The sequence below is a fragment of the Schistocerca serialis genome, chromosome 9, assembly GCF_023864345.2.
Source record: "Schistocerca serialis cubense isolate TAMUIC-IGC-003099 chromosome 9, iqSchSeri2.2, whole genome shotgun sequence".
In the NCBI taxonomy this organism is placed as follows: Eukaryota; Metazoa; Arthropoda; class Insecta; order Orthoptera; family Acrididae; genus Schistocerca; species Schistocerca serialis.
Window position 1 is genome coordinate 138,147,530 of NC_064646.1, and position 15,877 is coordinate 138,163,406.

At 38.5% G+C, this 15,877-nt stretch overlaps 1 protein-coding gene and 1 pseudogene across 1 annotated transcript in view; both read right to left on the bottom strand.

Annotated features, from left to right (window-relative positions):
• Nucleotides 1-10,120, bottom strand: part of LOC126418635 (uncharacterized) — a 106,309-nt gene extending 96,189 nt beyond the window's left edge. Inside the window, exons 1-2 of the mRNA XM_050085488.1 lie at nt 9,748-10,120; nt 9,509-9,643 (exon numbers count right to left, since the gene is read on the bottom strand). Of these exons, the coding sequence (XP_049941445.1) occupies nt 9,509-9,643; nt 9,748-10,048 (436 nt within the window). The 5' untranslated portion in view covers nt 10,049-10,120. The remainder of the gene's footprint in view (nt 1-9,508; nt 9,644-9,747) is intronic.
• A 5,399-nt stretch (nt 10,121-15,519) lies between these two features.
• Nucleotides 15,520-15,637, bottom strand: LOC126420194 (5S ribosomal RNA; annotated as a pseudogene).
• Nucleotides 15,638-15,877: the final 240 nt, after the last annotated feature.

A 15,877-nucleotide genomic window follows, 5' to 3' on the forward strand; every position in this document is an offset into this window, starting at 1 on the left:
AATTTTCACAAAATACATTGAAGTACAGAAACTTATATGCCAAGCTGTCCTTCACATAAGTGTACCGATAATTTGGTGTCTAAAATTTTCTCTTAGAAGCCTTCTTCTGGTACAGGATATTTAATTCACACAACATGAGTTACCTTTATTTATATAATGAGAGTTACCATAGTTTTTGTAGGATTAGTTATAATTCTGAGTAGTCAGATTGGTTCTGAATCACATACAACACAACTAATAATATATTTCAACATATTTAATGTTTTTTCATCTCCATATGCCACATAAAATCCCATACAGAATAGCTATTTCTACTTTGCAACAATTTGCAATTTTTGCAGCATGCCTTTAAGTGCATGCTGAAAAGATTAGAATAAGAAGGCAGAAACTGAAAGATGAAATCACATATGAAGAGTATAAAATCACACAAAAGGAAACTTTGAAAAAATTAAGGAAAAATAAGCAGGAACAGGAAAAATCTTTGAGTAAAAGGGAACAAGAATGGATTGCTGCAGACAGGATTGAATGTTAGAGAAAGAGTTGCCAAGTACAGGAAGCAGCTAAAGGAAGTATCTCAACAGAGGAAAGTCAACTGGACCTGACGGGATACAGACTCGATTCTACACAGAGTACGCAAAAGAACTTGCCCCTCTTCTAACAGCCGTGTACCGCAAGTCTCTAGATGAACGGAAGGTTCCAAATGATTGGAAAAGAGCACAGGTAGTCCCAGTCTTCAAGAAGGGTCGTCGAGCAGATGCGCAAAGCTATAGACCTATATCTCTGATGTCGATCTGTTGTAGAATTTTAGAACATGTTTTTTGCTTGACTATCATGTCGTTTTTGGAAACCCAGAATCTACTATGTAGGAATCAACATGGATTCCGGAAACAGCGATCGTGTGAGACCCAACTCGCTTTATTTGTTCATGAGACCCAGAAAATACAGGCTCCCAGGTAGATGCTATTTTTCTTGACTTCCGGAAGGCGTTCGATACAGTTCCGCACTGTCGCCTGATAAACAAAGTAAGAGCCTACGGAATATCAGACCAGCTGTGTGGCTGGATTGAAGAGTTTTTAGCAAACAGAACACAGCATGTTGTTATCAATGGAGAGACGTCTACAGACGTTAAAGTAACCTCTGGCGTGCCACAGGGGAGTGTTATGGGACCATTCCTTTTCACAATATATATAAATGACCTAGTAGATAGTGTCGGAAGTCCCATGCGGCTTTTCGCGGATGATGCTGTAGTATACAGAGAAGTTGCAGCATTAGAAAATTGTAGCGAAATGCAGGAAGATCTGCAGCTGATAGGCACTTGGTGCAGGGAGTGGCAACTGACCCTTAACATAGACAAATGTAATGTATTGCGAATACATAGAAAGAAGGATCCTTTACTGTATGATTATATGATAGCGGAACAAACACTGGTAGCAGTTACTTCTGTAAAATATCTGGGAGTATGCGTGCGGAACGATTTGAAGTGGAATGATCATATAAAATTAATTGTTGGTAAGGCGGGTACCAGATTGAGATTCATTGGGAGAGTCCTTAGAAAATGTAGTCCATCAACAAAGGAGGTGGCTTACAAAACACTCGTTCGACCTATACTTGAGTATTGCTCGTAAGTGTGGGATCCCTACCAGATCGGGTTGGCGGAGGAGATAGAGAAGATCCAAAGAAGAGCGGCGCGTTTCGTCACAGGGTTATATGGTAAGGTTGATAGCGTTACGGAGATGTTTAGCAAACTCAAGTGGCAGACTCTGCAAGAGAGGCGCTCTGCATCGCGGTGTAGCTTGCTCGCCAGGTTTCGAGAGGGTGCGTTTCTGGATGAGGTATCGAATATATTGCTTCCCCCTACTTATACCTCCGAGGAGATCACGAATGTAAAATTAGAGAGATTAGAGCGCGCACGGAGGCTTTCAGACAGTCGTTCTTCCCGCGAACCATACGCGACTGGAACAGGAAAGGGAGGTAATGACAGGGGCACGTAAAGTGCCCTCCGCCACACACCGTTGGGTGGCTTGCGGAGTATAAATATAGATGTAGATGTAGAAGTATCTTCAGCTACACCAAGTAGTTCTGCCTCACCACCATATAAAAATATGGTCTTCACTGGGAAAAGTCATATCAAAAGTGAAACGTTTACTTCCAGCATCACCCAGAAAACAAAAATGTGTTATTAGAAGGTTGTATCATACATTTGTTGAACGTTTAGAAGTAGAAAGAATCTTTAAATAAAAAATAAGTGATGAAATAATAAGTGCAGTGAGCAAATTCTATAAAAGGGATGACATTAGCAGCCAGGCCCCTGGACGCAAAGATGTGATGGTAAAAGCTGAGAAAGGTAAGAGTAAGATGCAAGTACGACACTCAATGTTTTCTTTGAAAGAAGCCCATGCAATTTTTTGTGAAGAAAATGGAAAATCGATTACCAAGTAAATTCGCAGAATTAAGATCCAAGCATGTCATGCTTGCCAATAAACTTCAACACAACTTGTGTCTCTGCAGATATCACGAGAATTTCATCTGTGCTATTAACTCTCTTCATTGCATAGTACCTCAAATACACCAGTAACTGGCTAGAATTTTTTCCACGTGCAGAGCCTACAGCCGGCTATTGTTTGGGAAAGTGCATGAAATGTAAAGACTTATTGGCCAGTTAAACTTCCTGATTTATGTACTGGTGTACAAGAGTACGGCGTGAAACGGTATGTGTGGTAGGAGAGTGATGGCAGAATTTTGAAAGTAGAGGAAGAAGGTACATTACAGAATCTTATTGGTCATATTCTTACCATGGGACCTAAATTTTTAGAGCACTGCTACTTTAAGAGAGAACAATCAAAGGACTATCAGAGTGATAAGGAATCACCGCCTTCTGCAATGCCAACTGCCATGATGCAAATAGATTTTTCCAAAAATTTTACATGTGTAAGTCAAAGCGCACATTGGCAGGAAAATCAAATTAGTATTTTTACTGCCATGATTTGGCAGTAAGGTACTTCTCAACCCTACGTGTTGGTATCTGATAATCTGGACCACACAAAAAACACTGTCATTCCCAACGTTGATAGACTTCTTGAAAAACTACTAAAAATATTAGAGAAGTTAAAAACATATATATTGCAGAGGCTATAAAAGTTCAAAGTAAGAGTCATGCCAAAAAAATTACATGGAAGTACTTTGCAACTTCTCATGAGAAGGGGCCAGTGGATGGAATTGGTGGGGCTATCAAACGCCAAGTTTTGTCTTGTGTGAAAAGCAGGAAATGTGTTGTAAACAATACAACAGATTTTGAAAAATCATTGTTGAATTCTTCTTAATGTGACAGCAGTTCTTATGGGTGAAGAAGACTTTACCCAAAGAAGCAAAAAACTACATCTCTCGGCCTTAATCACGAACTGCAGCCTTTCTTGAACGTTTCTAAAATTCATCACTTGGAACTCTATAATAATGTAGTTGTAGGACACAACACTTCATCAGCTGCAGAGGAAAACACTAACAGAACAGAAAAATCACTAGATATACAATTAGATGACTGGGTGGTGGTGAAATATGACAATTCATATTTTCCTGGCAATGTTGCTAAAATTGAAAATGGTGAATTTAAAGTTGATGTTACGATGAAAATGGGAAGTTTTGAAAGTGTTCAGAAATTAAGGATGAGATATACTACACTAAATACAAGCTTGTCAGAAAAGTGAACCCCTCCAAGTGTTCTAAATTCCCGTGGTTATTTCAGGTTTGACTACGATCTGTGACAATGTAACGTGAGTTACCGTATGTTTTAACGCAAGTTACCTGTTCATTGTGTTTTAAAATTTATTTTGTTGGAGATTAAAGGTTTGGAACTTTGTTAAAATACTTATAAAATCTTCAGGTACTGTGTGTAAAACTTACAAGAAATGTTCACATAAACAGAGCAGACTTTTGTATATTCTTTATCATATGCAAAAGCCATTTCTTGGAAATGTAACACGAGTTATCAAGAATAATTATAAGATTTGGTTTTATAAATATGGTAAAGTAAAAATTAGTGTGATATAGGTTTATACAGTATAAAAAATATTTAATAGAAACATTCCTTCTGTTAATTGTCCAAAACTTGTAATATAAACATCACTTTGTAACGTGAGTTACCATGGAATGACCCTGAAGAGGAACTCTTGCAGTGGATTCCAATGGATATCAAAGAAACTATTGAGCAGGCATTAACTGATGAGGACATTATTCAAAGTGTAATCAACCTGTACACAATCTTACAGACAAGGAAACAGAGAATCAGCTGTACAGGAGCCGCAGTGTCTCTAAGTAAGTTCATTACTTTTTCTGTTTATAATGCTAAATACAATGCCTGATTTACACATCATTAGAAGTAACTTTTATTCCTAGTAAAAACAATCTCTAAAACAAAAAGATACTTGAGAGTTTTCTTTTTTTAAGTCAAACTAAAATGTTGTAAAGTGCAAGTATGTAAAATAAACGTTTTGAATAAAAATGTGGCCTAATTTTTGGCTACGGTTATTAACCTATTGATTCTGCTAATCAACATTTTACTGTAAAACACTTGTTACAGTTGCTTTTGCCTTACGGCTAAGCATATACCAGTAGTAACAGTTACCGTCCAATAGACGGACATTTTCAGTAATCCAGGACTGGGATGGTCCCAAATGTGACAGACTTTTACTGTATTAAGTATGTTAAGGAAGCTGAAATTTTAATTATCGTGGAATACAGGACTCCATTACAAGGGAAAGGAACAAAAGGAATAATATGTTAACGCTAACATTTTGAAACTGTATTTTTACCATAAAAAAATCACTCTAGACGCACATACCAATAGTACACTTTAACTTGGGCCCCACCATGATAGAAGAAAGTCCACAGACTTTGTGCCACTTTTGAATGTTTATGCTCATTGCCAACCTTATCTACATAACAGTATTGTATGCCTTGGCAATAAGCAGCCAGCATGAATATATTGTCGATTCACTCGTGTTGTTGTGGAATTCATTATTTAGTAGCAATAAGATCCCATATATGATTACTTACACATTAAAGTAATGCTCACTTTTGTGTCATTTCTGTGATGCACTTTTCTTTTATAAACTGTAAGCTGGCTGCTGTGGGAGAAGGCGGCGGCAGCGGCAGGGCTTTTCCAAGCAGCCAATCACAAGATTCTGTTCACAGCATGCTCGCCAAAGTGGCCAAGTTAGGCGTATACAGAGTACCAGGCACACCAAAATTTATTAATTATGAAATGCTGACTGGCTTAAGAATTCAGGAAAGAAAGTTAGAAAGATGGGAACTGGCAAACTTTAAATCCAAGATTAGGCAATGACTGACGGAGGCAAAAGAAATACAATAGAAGTTAAAAGGGTAACTTTGAGAGATGAAATAGGGCAAGCAGCAGAGGTATCAATCAGCAAAAGTACACAGGCTTGGTAGAAATCTTTGAATAACACATGAGATATTAAAAATAACTGCTGTGACTAGGTGCAGAGGGTTCACACTTGGTAAAATATACATAATATATTAGAATTTCATGTGACAGGTTGTACAGCACGACCCCCATGAACCTGCAGAAGGATATCTCTCTTCTTTTTTTTTTTAACCAAATGTTAGCAACTTAACTGAATGGGCACAGAAATCTAAATTATTTTCTGGTCCATAAACTCTGGTGCCAATTAAGGTACATGGTATTAAAAATAGGGAAAATTTGGTGCCCATTTGGCTTTTGTGGCAACTTTAGAGGCTAATATTATGGTAAACACATTTGTAGAAAAGTTGGTAAATTATTAGTTGTCTACAAAGCAGACAGACAATATGCTGACAAATTATCATGTGTCCAGCTTCTTTTATTCTCTACCTATTCATTATTAAAAATCAGAAAAATTGATCCAAACATAATTTTTCAAGCCTGAAGAGCAATCATGCCATGGACACTGCTTTTCTAACCTTTGTTTTATTTTTATATTCTACATAAAAAGACAGTAACAGGATGCTGCCGTGTTCTACCATTATTATGTCAGGAATAGTGCCTTGTTGAACTTTTTGATTTTTTTCGAAGCATTTACAGTTTTGAAGAAACTGGACCACATGCAAATAACTAGTGCCTAGTCTAAGTTACAGCTTGAGACGAAACTCGGCAGAAGTTCATAAAATCCCAATACTTGAGTAATAAGAAGATTCCCAAAAGCCACCGGTACTGTTGCCAGCTTTAAAATGCACAGTGTTAACAGCTGCATGCAAAACAGAAATCACTTACATAGCTGCAACTTAATGAGATATCCCCAAAGACATTTACAAAACTACATTACATGATTGGCTGAGGTAGGCACATGAAGCTGCTACACACTGGCCACTGTAATGATAGATGATTCTTACACTGACTTTACTGAAGATAGTCTGCACAGTTTTCAACAAATTTGAGCTGGGACAGCTACACTGCTTGACATGGAAGAATCTTTGCATTTTCAAGCCATTTTGTTAGCTTGTCCACAGGATCTTCAAAACAATACCTCTTCTCACCCACTAAAGCTTTTTCTTTATTTGAAATGAAAATAAAAAGTCAAAAGTAATAATATTTAGAAATATAACATCTAAGTATATGCAAATCTGATGAGATAGTTTTAGATGAAAGCTCTTCATACCAAAAATAGGGTCGACAGAAGTGTCCGATCCCACACGTCAGCTTTGACCCATGACGTAAGGGTGTTGTCGTGTGTGACGTCATGACGGCGCGGAGTTTGGTTTGTGAGTGTGGCGCGTTTGTAGATGTTGTCGTGTTGTGCTCTTTGGTGGTATGTTCAGGGTTTTCATTTGTGTGGTGTAATGGGGTCAGTTTGCTTTTGCTCATTATCCAGAATTGTTTGAGTGTCGGCTGTGTTTGTAGTGGAATTCGTTTCAGTGAGTTAATGATTTTGTGTGAAGGTTAATTTAGTGTTGTTCGCTGTACGTCGTGTGGTAATTTTAGTAAAATTAACCGGTTGTTGTTTTTGTTCAGGAATGGATATGACGGATAAAATTAACAGTGCGCAGGTCAAGGGAAGTGTTCGATCGCAATGTGTGGCTGTGTATGTTGGTATTGGTATCGAGAGATGTTTTTGAGCTATATAGGCCAAGGGCAGTGTTTGATCCTAATTTATGGGATCGGGAGATGCTGTTGAGCTATATAGGTCAAGGGAAGTGTCAGATTCCAGATGATATTGTGTTTAGTGGTATTTGGGGAGTTTTGTGATGTCTGTTTTTTTGTGTAGTTTTGTATGGGGGTGGGTGCCTAAATTTGTTTATATTTAGTTTGCCCCCACCCAAAAAACACATTTCCCACACTTGTCCCGTTAGTGTCATTAGGCTTTTTGTGGAAAGTGTGTGTGTTTGTTTTTCGATGTATTTTCGTCTTCATAATGTGTACGTAACGACTTTATATGCACCATATTGGAATCGTGCTTTATGGTCATTTGTGCCATATTTGTGACGTCATGGGTCAAAGGAGACGGGTGGGATCAGACACTTCCGTATTTCCCAAAAATATTTAAAAGCTACCCAGAAGTAAAAGACCAGAGCAACACTAAGTGCAATAATAACATAGAAGTATTTGCAGGGAAATCAGATCCCAGGCAGATTCACTTGATAAACTTTAAAGAAATGTATGCCTAATTCATTCACAAAAGAAGTGGCTTACAAAATACTTAAGACCAGTTCTTGAGATCTGCTCATGAGTTTGGGGCCCTTACCTACTTGGATTAACAGAATACGGAGAGAAAATCTAATGATAGTTGGCAACATGCATCAGAGATATTTTTATTTCCAAGTTGAGTTGGGCAACATATTACTTCCTCCCACATAATCTTATGGAATGATCATGAAGAAGAGAATCAGAAAAACTAGAGCTCATACAGAAGTTTATCGACAACTGTTGTTCTCACACACCATTCGTGTATCGAACTGGGACGATGGGCAGAAAAATACTGATACTGGAAGAACCCTCCACTGCCGATAATACGGTGGCTTGCAAAATATAGATGTAGAATACACACAACAGCAGCAGCCTGGTAGAATTGATAACAAGTAAATTCTCTATGAAATAACTATAGGCACTTCATATAGGCCTAGATTTAGTCACAATTGATTTTTCCTCAATTTTACCTCATGCAGGACAAAAATAGTGTTTGGCAGAGCATTGAAATTTCAACATTTTGTGTGAGCACAAAACATTACACAGCTAATAAAAATGCCCCGGTCGCATTGCTATTGGTTTCAATTTTGTCTTTATCTTGCCTCTACCATACTGTTGTAATGCTGGAATAACATTTAGCAGTTTACTCTCATTCCTTAGCTAACATCTGCGCGAAATTACAACTTAACTGAAAATGGTCAGTTTGGGGATCATTATCCACTTGACATAGGTTGACCAATTTTATTCCATGACGAAATTATAACATAGGCCTATCTCAAAAGGCAGTACACGTACTACATTAACAAATAAGGTGGTTTAATTTACAAATTTACCTCCACACTTAGCTTCGCCTACAGGTAAAATACCCTATTGACAATTTTAACTGCAATGAAAATTTGTAAATATATTCTAAGTCACAGAATATGGACAATTCTGAAACTACTACTGAACAATTCATGCCACAATAGATGAATGGAAATCTCTTTCGGCTACACGAAGTATGTAATCAGCCGAATCAGAAATTTAATATGTAACGACTATACCAACGGCAAAGAGAAAATTGAATAGCTACATTTTCAGATAATCAGCAGGTAGAAACGAAAATGAAAATAGACTAGCAAATCGAGTGAAAACAGTTCGATGACTTTTTAATGCAAGTTTAAACATATATGAACTTAAAAACTAACTGGTTTAAATGTCATTAATTAACCAACAGATGACAGCACACATTTTCGTGAGACATCAAAATAATTACTTCAAGTAAGAATGAGTATGCCAGACATTTCATTCTCTCGTTCGAATCGCTGATCATTCCAGGAATGTGTGGAAATGCGTTGTGTGTTTGCAGTAAACAAAACGTTAGACCCTTTTTTGTAAAATAAACACAGAATACAACCTCTCCCCCCCCCCCCCCCCCCCCAAATCACATTCGTACAACTTCGTGACTAAAAACTTATTTTTGGTTGTCCTCCAATTCGCTTATCAAAATCAAGTCTAAATTAACTGATGCATGATTGTTTACAGGGAAACAATGAAATACAAACATACATACAGACAAGTTTTAAATTTCACGTATAGGCAAACGACATCTCAGCTTTATGGACACACCGTTTCTATAGTGGGTAGAGGAAGCACAAACCACGTATAATAAAAGGCACTCTTCTAACTCTCTGTGAAACTAATTCGCACAGTGTAACAAAAGGAAATCAACGTTGAACAGTCCGAGAACAATCACAACGTTGAGTAAATTTTTTTTTTTTTTTAAACAGCATGTATAATTAGCAAACAATGTTACTGTAAAATATCGTGGCAACAATAAGAAAAACTGAAAACCTTTTTCCTTATATCCAAGAACGACTCCGGAATCTCCGACGTGACCTATATACAATTTGCTTTTCTTGACGAAGCATATTGTGGCAGTTGTACCCGCTGTGCTAGTATGACCAGAAGGTGTCTTTCGCCAATTACCTGAAAACATTGTGAACATAAACTTCAGGCGGAAACCAGAGCAACAAAATGCAGGGAAGTAGAAAGAAAGATGTCGCACAACGCTGGAAGTGTTTAAGTCTTACCTACATCACGCCACATTGCTTCGTGAGTATCGAGGAATCCTTTCCTTATGGCTCTCTTAATACGAGAATCTTCATCAGACCAGAAATCTTCTTGTGCGATAATGTAATTCAGTAAATGAATTCGTGCAAACGTCGATGCTTCCTCACCACCATGGCCATCGAAAATACCAAAGTAAGCGTACTCTACGGAACCATCTCCGAGAGGATGATAAGCGACTGTGAATGTGTCTTCCATATAGCGACGGCCTCCTTGACTACAACTGGCCGTAACGCGCAAAGAAACACCCATACCAGTAGCCATGTTTCAACAACTTACACTGAAAACACACGCTATTTAATCACATACCAAACACACTCTCACGCATACACAGAAACACGTTGCATGACGGGAAGACTACGATAATGATGCGATTGGCAAATCCAAGTTTACGTAGCAGGAACGCCACGTTTTGTTGCCAACATAACGCCAACACTATTTATTTCAGTAGCACAGCTGTAAATCTAGCCATGGTTTTCAGTTATGTATTCAGTAAGATTCAGCATCAAAATTGATTAATGTTGTTCAATTAGCATCACTGTGAATCGGCATTAACTCTCAAATACTCCAAGTAACGTTTTGTGAGTTTGTTGCGGTCACTTCGTAGGTTGTCAGCATTTATGTCGGGGAATGTAGCTCGGTTTCAAATGGACGTATTTTGACGTGAGAGAGAACGTTGTCAAGCAAGTAAGTTTGGAATCTATATTTATATCTCTATACTACTTAACTTAGGCCTTCACTTACTGTTATGTACTATACCAAAACCTAAATAACTGTTTGAAAGTTACAACGTCATTAGTCTGTTTTTAACGGAGTTATTATACGCATATCTGCGTTACTATTTTGCTATGATGAGCTCCTGGAATGTCAAGAATATGAATTTTGGGTATTTATCTTTGTCGTTGAAGCCACTGTTATGCCCATAGTGAAGAATATTATATATATGTTACTGTTAAGTAGAAATTATTCGAGTTTCACTCACTGTAAAAGTGGTGGAAGTTATTTTGTCTTGTACTCTGCACAGAGCACATCTTGTTATTAAAATTGAGATTTATGTAGTGAATCGTAGAATACCTTCTCGCTTGTAACCTAATGGGACTTATCTTTATCACAGCTGCTGCAAAATGAAACTGTTCCAACACCATCGTCAACAGTATCAATTAAAGCAACGTCACCTATGTACTACTCTGCTGTACATGCATATGATGTACTCCTTCCGTCTACTAACTGCCCTGCTGTTTATTTTCCAATGCGTTAATCGTGTAATCGTTCGTTGTGTGCCCTGATTCTCGAGTTCCGTGTGGTCAAAAACATTTTAAAAAAGGAACGGGGGGAAGGGGGTGAGATGTAGTGTACTTAGTCGTACTGTATTATTTGTATCTGTTAATGAGGACCAGTTAACAATCGATTCACTTAGATATCTTGAGGTTGGTGGGAATGTTGCTGGAGTATATTACATTAAAATATTTTCACAGAATTGGTGAGAGTCAGAACAGGTACCAGGGCTGGATGTGTGATTGGCTCCATCTCCAAATGTAGCTATCGAATATTATTGTGATTTTAAAGAAAGGCTGACACGATTTAAATATAATTCGGAGAATAGTGGAGATACACAAAAAATACCCATTCGGATGAAATATAGAATAAATGTAATTTCTTATTAAACACTAAACGTATACTCTCAAGTGCAAGTTGTACGATGCCCTATATGTTAAATGAAATATTGTCCGCGGAATTCCAGCGAACTATAACGGTTATTTATGGGGCAATGGGTTAAATTAGTGTGCGGTGGTATACACGCGTCAGTCAAATCACTATTTGGTTGCATGTCGGAGGCAGTGTTATCTTGCATTATCGAGCCTATAAACATTCGAGGAAATTATACACATTGTGAGATGCCATTGCATTGTAATTAGAAAGCAAATGAGCCAGAAGAAATCGCGCGAGCAGGAAGTTTATAAATCGGTCTGTCATCTACATCTACATCTTCATCTATACTCTGCAAACCACCGTGAGGTGCAAGGCAGAGGGTACGTCCCATTGTACCAGTTGTTAGAGTTTCTTCCCGTTTCACTCACGTATGGAGCGCGGGAAGAATGATTGAATGCCTCTGAGCGTACAGTAATTATTCTAATCTCATTCTCATGATCCCTACTTGAGCGATACGTAGAGTCACCATTTAAAGCTGGTTCATATAATCTTGTGAACAGTTTTTCTCGGGATAGTTTACCTCTTATCTTCAAGAGTCTTCCAGTTGAGTTTCTTCAGTACCTCTGTGACACTCTCCCACAGATTAATCAAACCTGTGACCATTTGTGCTGCCCTTTTCTGCATACGTTTAGTATCCCTCTTTAGTCCTATTGGTATGAGTCTCACACACTTGAGCAATATTCTAGAACCGGTCACACGAGTGATTTTTAAGCAATCTTCTTTGCAGACCGATTACACTTCCGCAGTATTCCACCAATAAACCGGACTCTACTGCCTGCTTCACCCACGACTGAACCTATGTGATCATTACATTTCGTACCCCTACAAAGTGTACAATGAGTTGGCCGATTCCAGCAGTGACTCATTGATATTATAGTCATTGGATACCATGTTTTTCGTTTTGTGAAGTCCACAATTTTATATTTGTGACTATTTAAAGCAAGTTGCCAATCATTGCAACAACGTTGAAATCTTATCAAGATCTGACTGTATATTTATGCAGCTTCTGTCAGATAGTACTTCAGTATAAATAACTGTATCATCAACAAAAGCCTGAGCTTAGTATTAACATTGTCCGCAAGATCATTAACATATAACATGAACAGCAGGGGTCCGAACACACTTCCGTGGGGTGCACCCGAAGTTACTACTACATCTGACGAAGACTCTTCATCCAAGAAAACATATTGCTTCCTCCTTACCAAAAAATCTTCCGTCCAGTCATAAATTTTACTTGATTCGCATATGATCGTACTTTTGACAATAAGCGTTAAGTGTGGTCGGGGTCGGACTGGGACGGAAGGGCCCGATGGCTCCCCACAGGCCTTGGATAAGGGTAGATGGGATACTATCGAATAATAACAAAAATATACAAATTATTGATTTCCAGTGATATATATTACTAGGTAAATATAGCTCAGGTTACGTATAATAAACAAATCAGAAGCTGGCCTCTTTTTTTAAGAGGAGAAGTTTCAACTAAGCTGTTAGTCACTCGATCGTAAAAGCTGCTGTTTTCGTCATTCTTGATTATATCCCATCATGTGTTTAAGATAATAAACGAATCCAACAGTTCTTGCTCTAGAAAAGACTGAAATCTCGTCTTAATGCCCTTCAGCGCCGAATATCATCTCCCACAAGTAGTTATGTGGGCCGAGCAAATGTCCAGTGAGCGAGACGTTTATAAATGGGCATTTGCCTGGAAATTTGCCCTAAACAGTTTAAATGCCCAAAATCTGGGCATTTATAGAAAAATTACTTCTTAAAGTTGTTACTGCCAGGATGTATCATTTACCAATTAAAATAAGAAGAGGGATAATACTCCCGATATTAAAGGTTAGTAAATGTTTACACTTAAACCTACGTATTTATAGTGTTACCTGTTCTACTCTTTACTCTCGGTCTCTCTCTGTCGCACTCAGTCACACACACACACACACACACACACACACACACACACACACACACACACACACCGTGTTGAACAGCTGTGTAGTGGTAAGCCAGTTTAAGAAAACATTGTCCTTTGTATAGGAAAATTTTCGCTACCAGTCACAATATTGTGACTGGTAGCGGAAATTTTTCCACACCCTATAAAGGACAGTCACGAGTTCAATAGCATCCACTATGGATAAAATTCACTTAATTGTCCTTTGTAATGTAACACACGTTACAGTCCGTGTCAAATCTCTGAATATTATTGAATTGAAGAATGATGATAGCTAGTTAATATAAACTCTACTTTATTTCAAAAATTACTTGTAAACTTGAGTGTTTTTACTTCTTTATTATGCACTACTTCAGAAATTGATCTAATTAAAAATGTAAAAAGTTATGTTTATAGTCCAATTTATTTCTCATAATGACGCTCCCCTAACTCTCAAGCAGCTTTTTCAACTTGGTTATACAACCACTACAGAGGCAGTGTTGCAAAACACCTTTTCCAGTACAAAATATCAACTTAAATTTTTTTATAAGCACCGCTTTTCAGTTAATCTTTAAAATGCATAAATGCCTGGGCATTTATGAACTTTGGGCATTTGCCATGGGATTCATCCTGGGCATGTGCCTCTACTTATAAATGCCCATGTATTTTACAGCACTTGCGTGAACGAAATTGTATTACACAATAAGCAACATAGAAGTTGGAGTTACGTACTGATGTGCTTGTTATATTGTGACAAAAGCTTACATACACCTTGTACGCAACTTTGGCAGGCGTCTGATCCGCTTCGGGAAAAACAAATGGTGTCCTTGCACTTTTGTCTAAGACATTTTCGGGGGACTGATGACCTTCGCTGTTTAGTCCCCCTTAAACATCCCAACAACAACCACCACCACCTAAGACATTTTCGTTACGTTCGTCGTTTTGTTCCTCACTCTGAGAATTTGAGACATCGCCGCCTTGTTGCCTAGGTGGAACGTGTTCATAACAAAGAATTTTCGACAGTTCATTAAAACTTTTTGCAAAAAGATTCTTTTGACAGCAATTCTCTATCGACAGACGTAATGCGTCATTAAGAATCCCACTTCTGATATTTCATGAAGTTCAGCAGATCCAAACAGGTGACATCTTTCATTAATTGTACGTTGCAACTGAATTTAGCATATATTTTCACTAAAACTGCGTTGATAATGGCTTTGTAGACAGGAAAGGAAAAGAATATGATCTCTTAGGGTCCGCAGACAGTAATGCCACTTCGTCCTGGCAGAACTCGTCGTGTTTTTTCTGTTTTTAGAGAGTCGCAGTAATAGCAGCGTGGTCAATATGTCGATCTCAGTATTTTTGACTTGCATTAATTCTTGAACTTGAGTGCAATCAAAGTTGCAGCTCTGAAGACGTCGTCAAAATTATGTAATTGTTTTCGCAAATTTATCTACAAGCTTTTGATAAGCCCCCGAGCCTTAAGGTAGGCTAATGTAGGAGTTTGGAGACATTGGGTACCGAGATTGATAGGTCAAATATTTTCCTGAACGCGAAGGCTGTCAGTCTAGTTTCTAATTTCAAACAGGACTCCATGAATGCTTCGCTTGAAACAAAACCTTTGGCTCGAACTCCATGCTCGAAGCTATGGCACTCAAAGCTTGAGCGTAAGAGTGCGTGAAAATTAATTTTGATGCTTCTTCCTTCAGTGTCGCTTGAAGAACAATAAACCTGCCTGCCATATTTCCTGCCGATCAAAGGATACACTAATAAGATCTTGCAAATTTCAGCCTATTTGGGCTAATTCATGAGTTACAAGAGCTCGATGAGCTACTCCTGTTAATTTACAAACAGGAACCATGCTGATCGCCCGTACTTGTGGGATTCCATTCGTAACATGCACTCCGTCTTCAGGCCACAAGTAGCCCATCGGGACCATCCAACCGCCGTGTCATCCTCAGCTGAGGATGCGGATAGGAGGGGCGTGTGGTCAGCACACCGCTCTCCCGGTCGTTACGATGGTTTTCTTTGACCGGAGTCGCTACTATTCGGTCGAGTAGCTCCTCAATTGGCATCACGAGGCTGAATGCACCCCGAAAAATGGCAACAGCGCATAGCGGCCCCGATGGTCATCCATCCAAGTGCAGGCCATGCCCGACAGCGCTTAACTTCGGTGATCTGACGGGAATCGGTGCTTCCACTGCGGCAAGGCCGTTGCCCCCATTCGTAACAGCGTGCCCAAATTACAGCCTGATCAACAACATCCTGGCAAAAATTCACATTGACGCTAAAAGATTTCGCCGCCTGAATTTCTTTGACAATCTCTTGTTTAACTTGACGTATGCATATGTTTATTAATTTATTGAAAAAGTGGTTCAAGTGGATCTGAGCACTATGTTACTTAACTGCTGAGGTTATCAGTCCCCTAGAACCTAGAACTACTTAAACCTAACTGACCT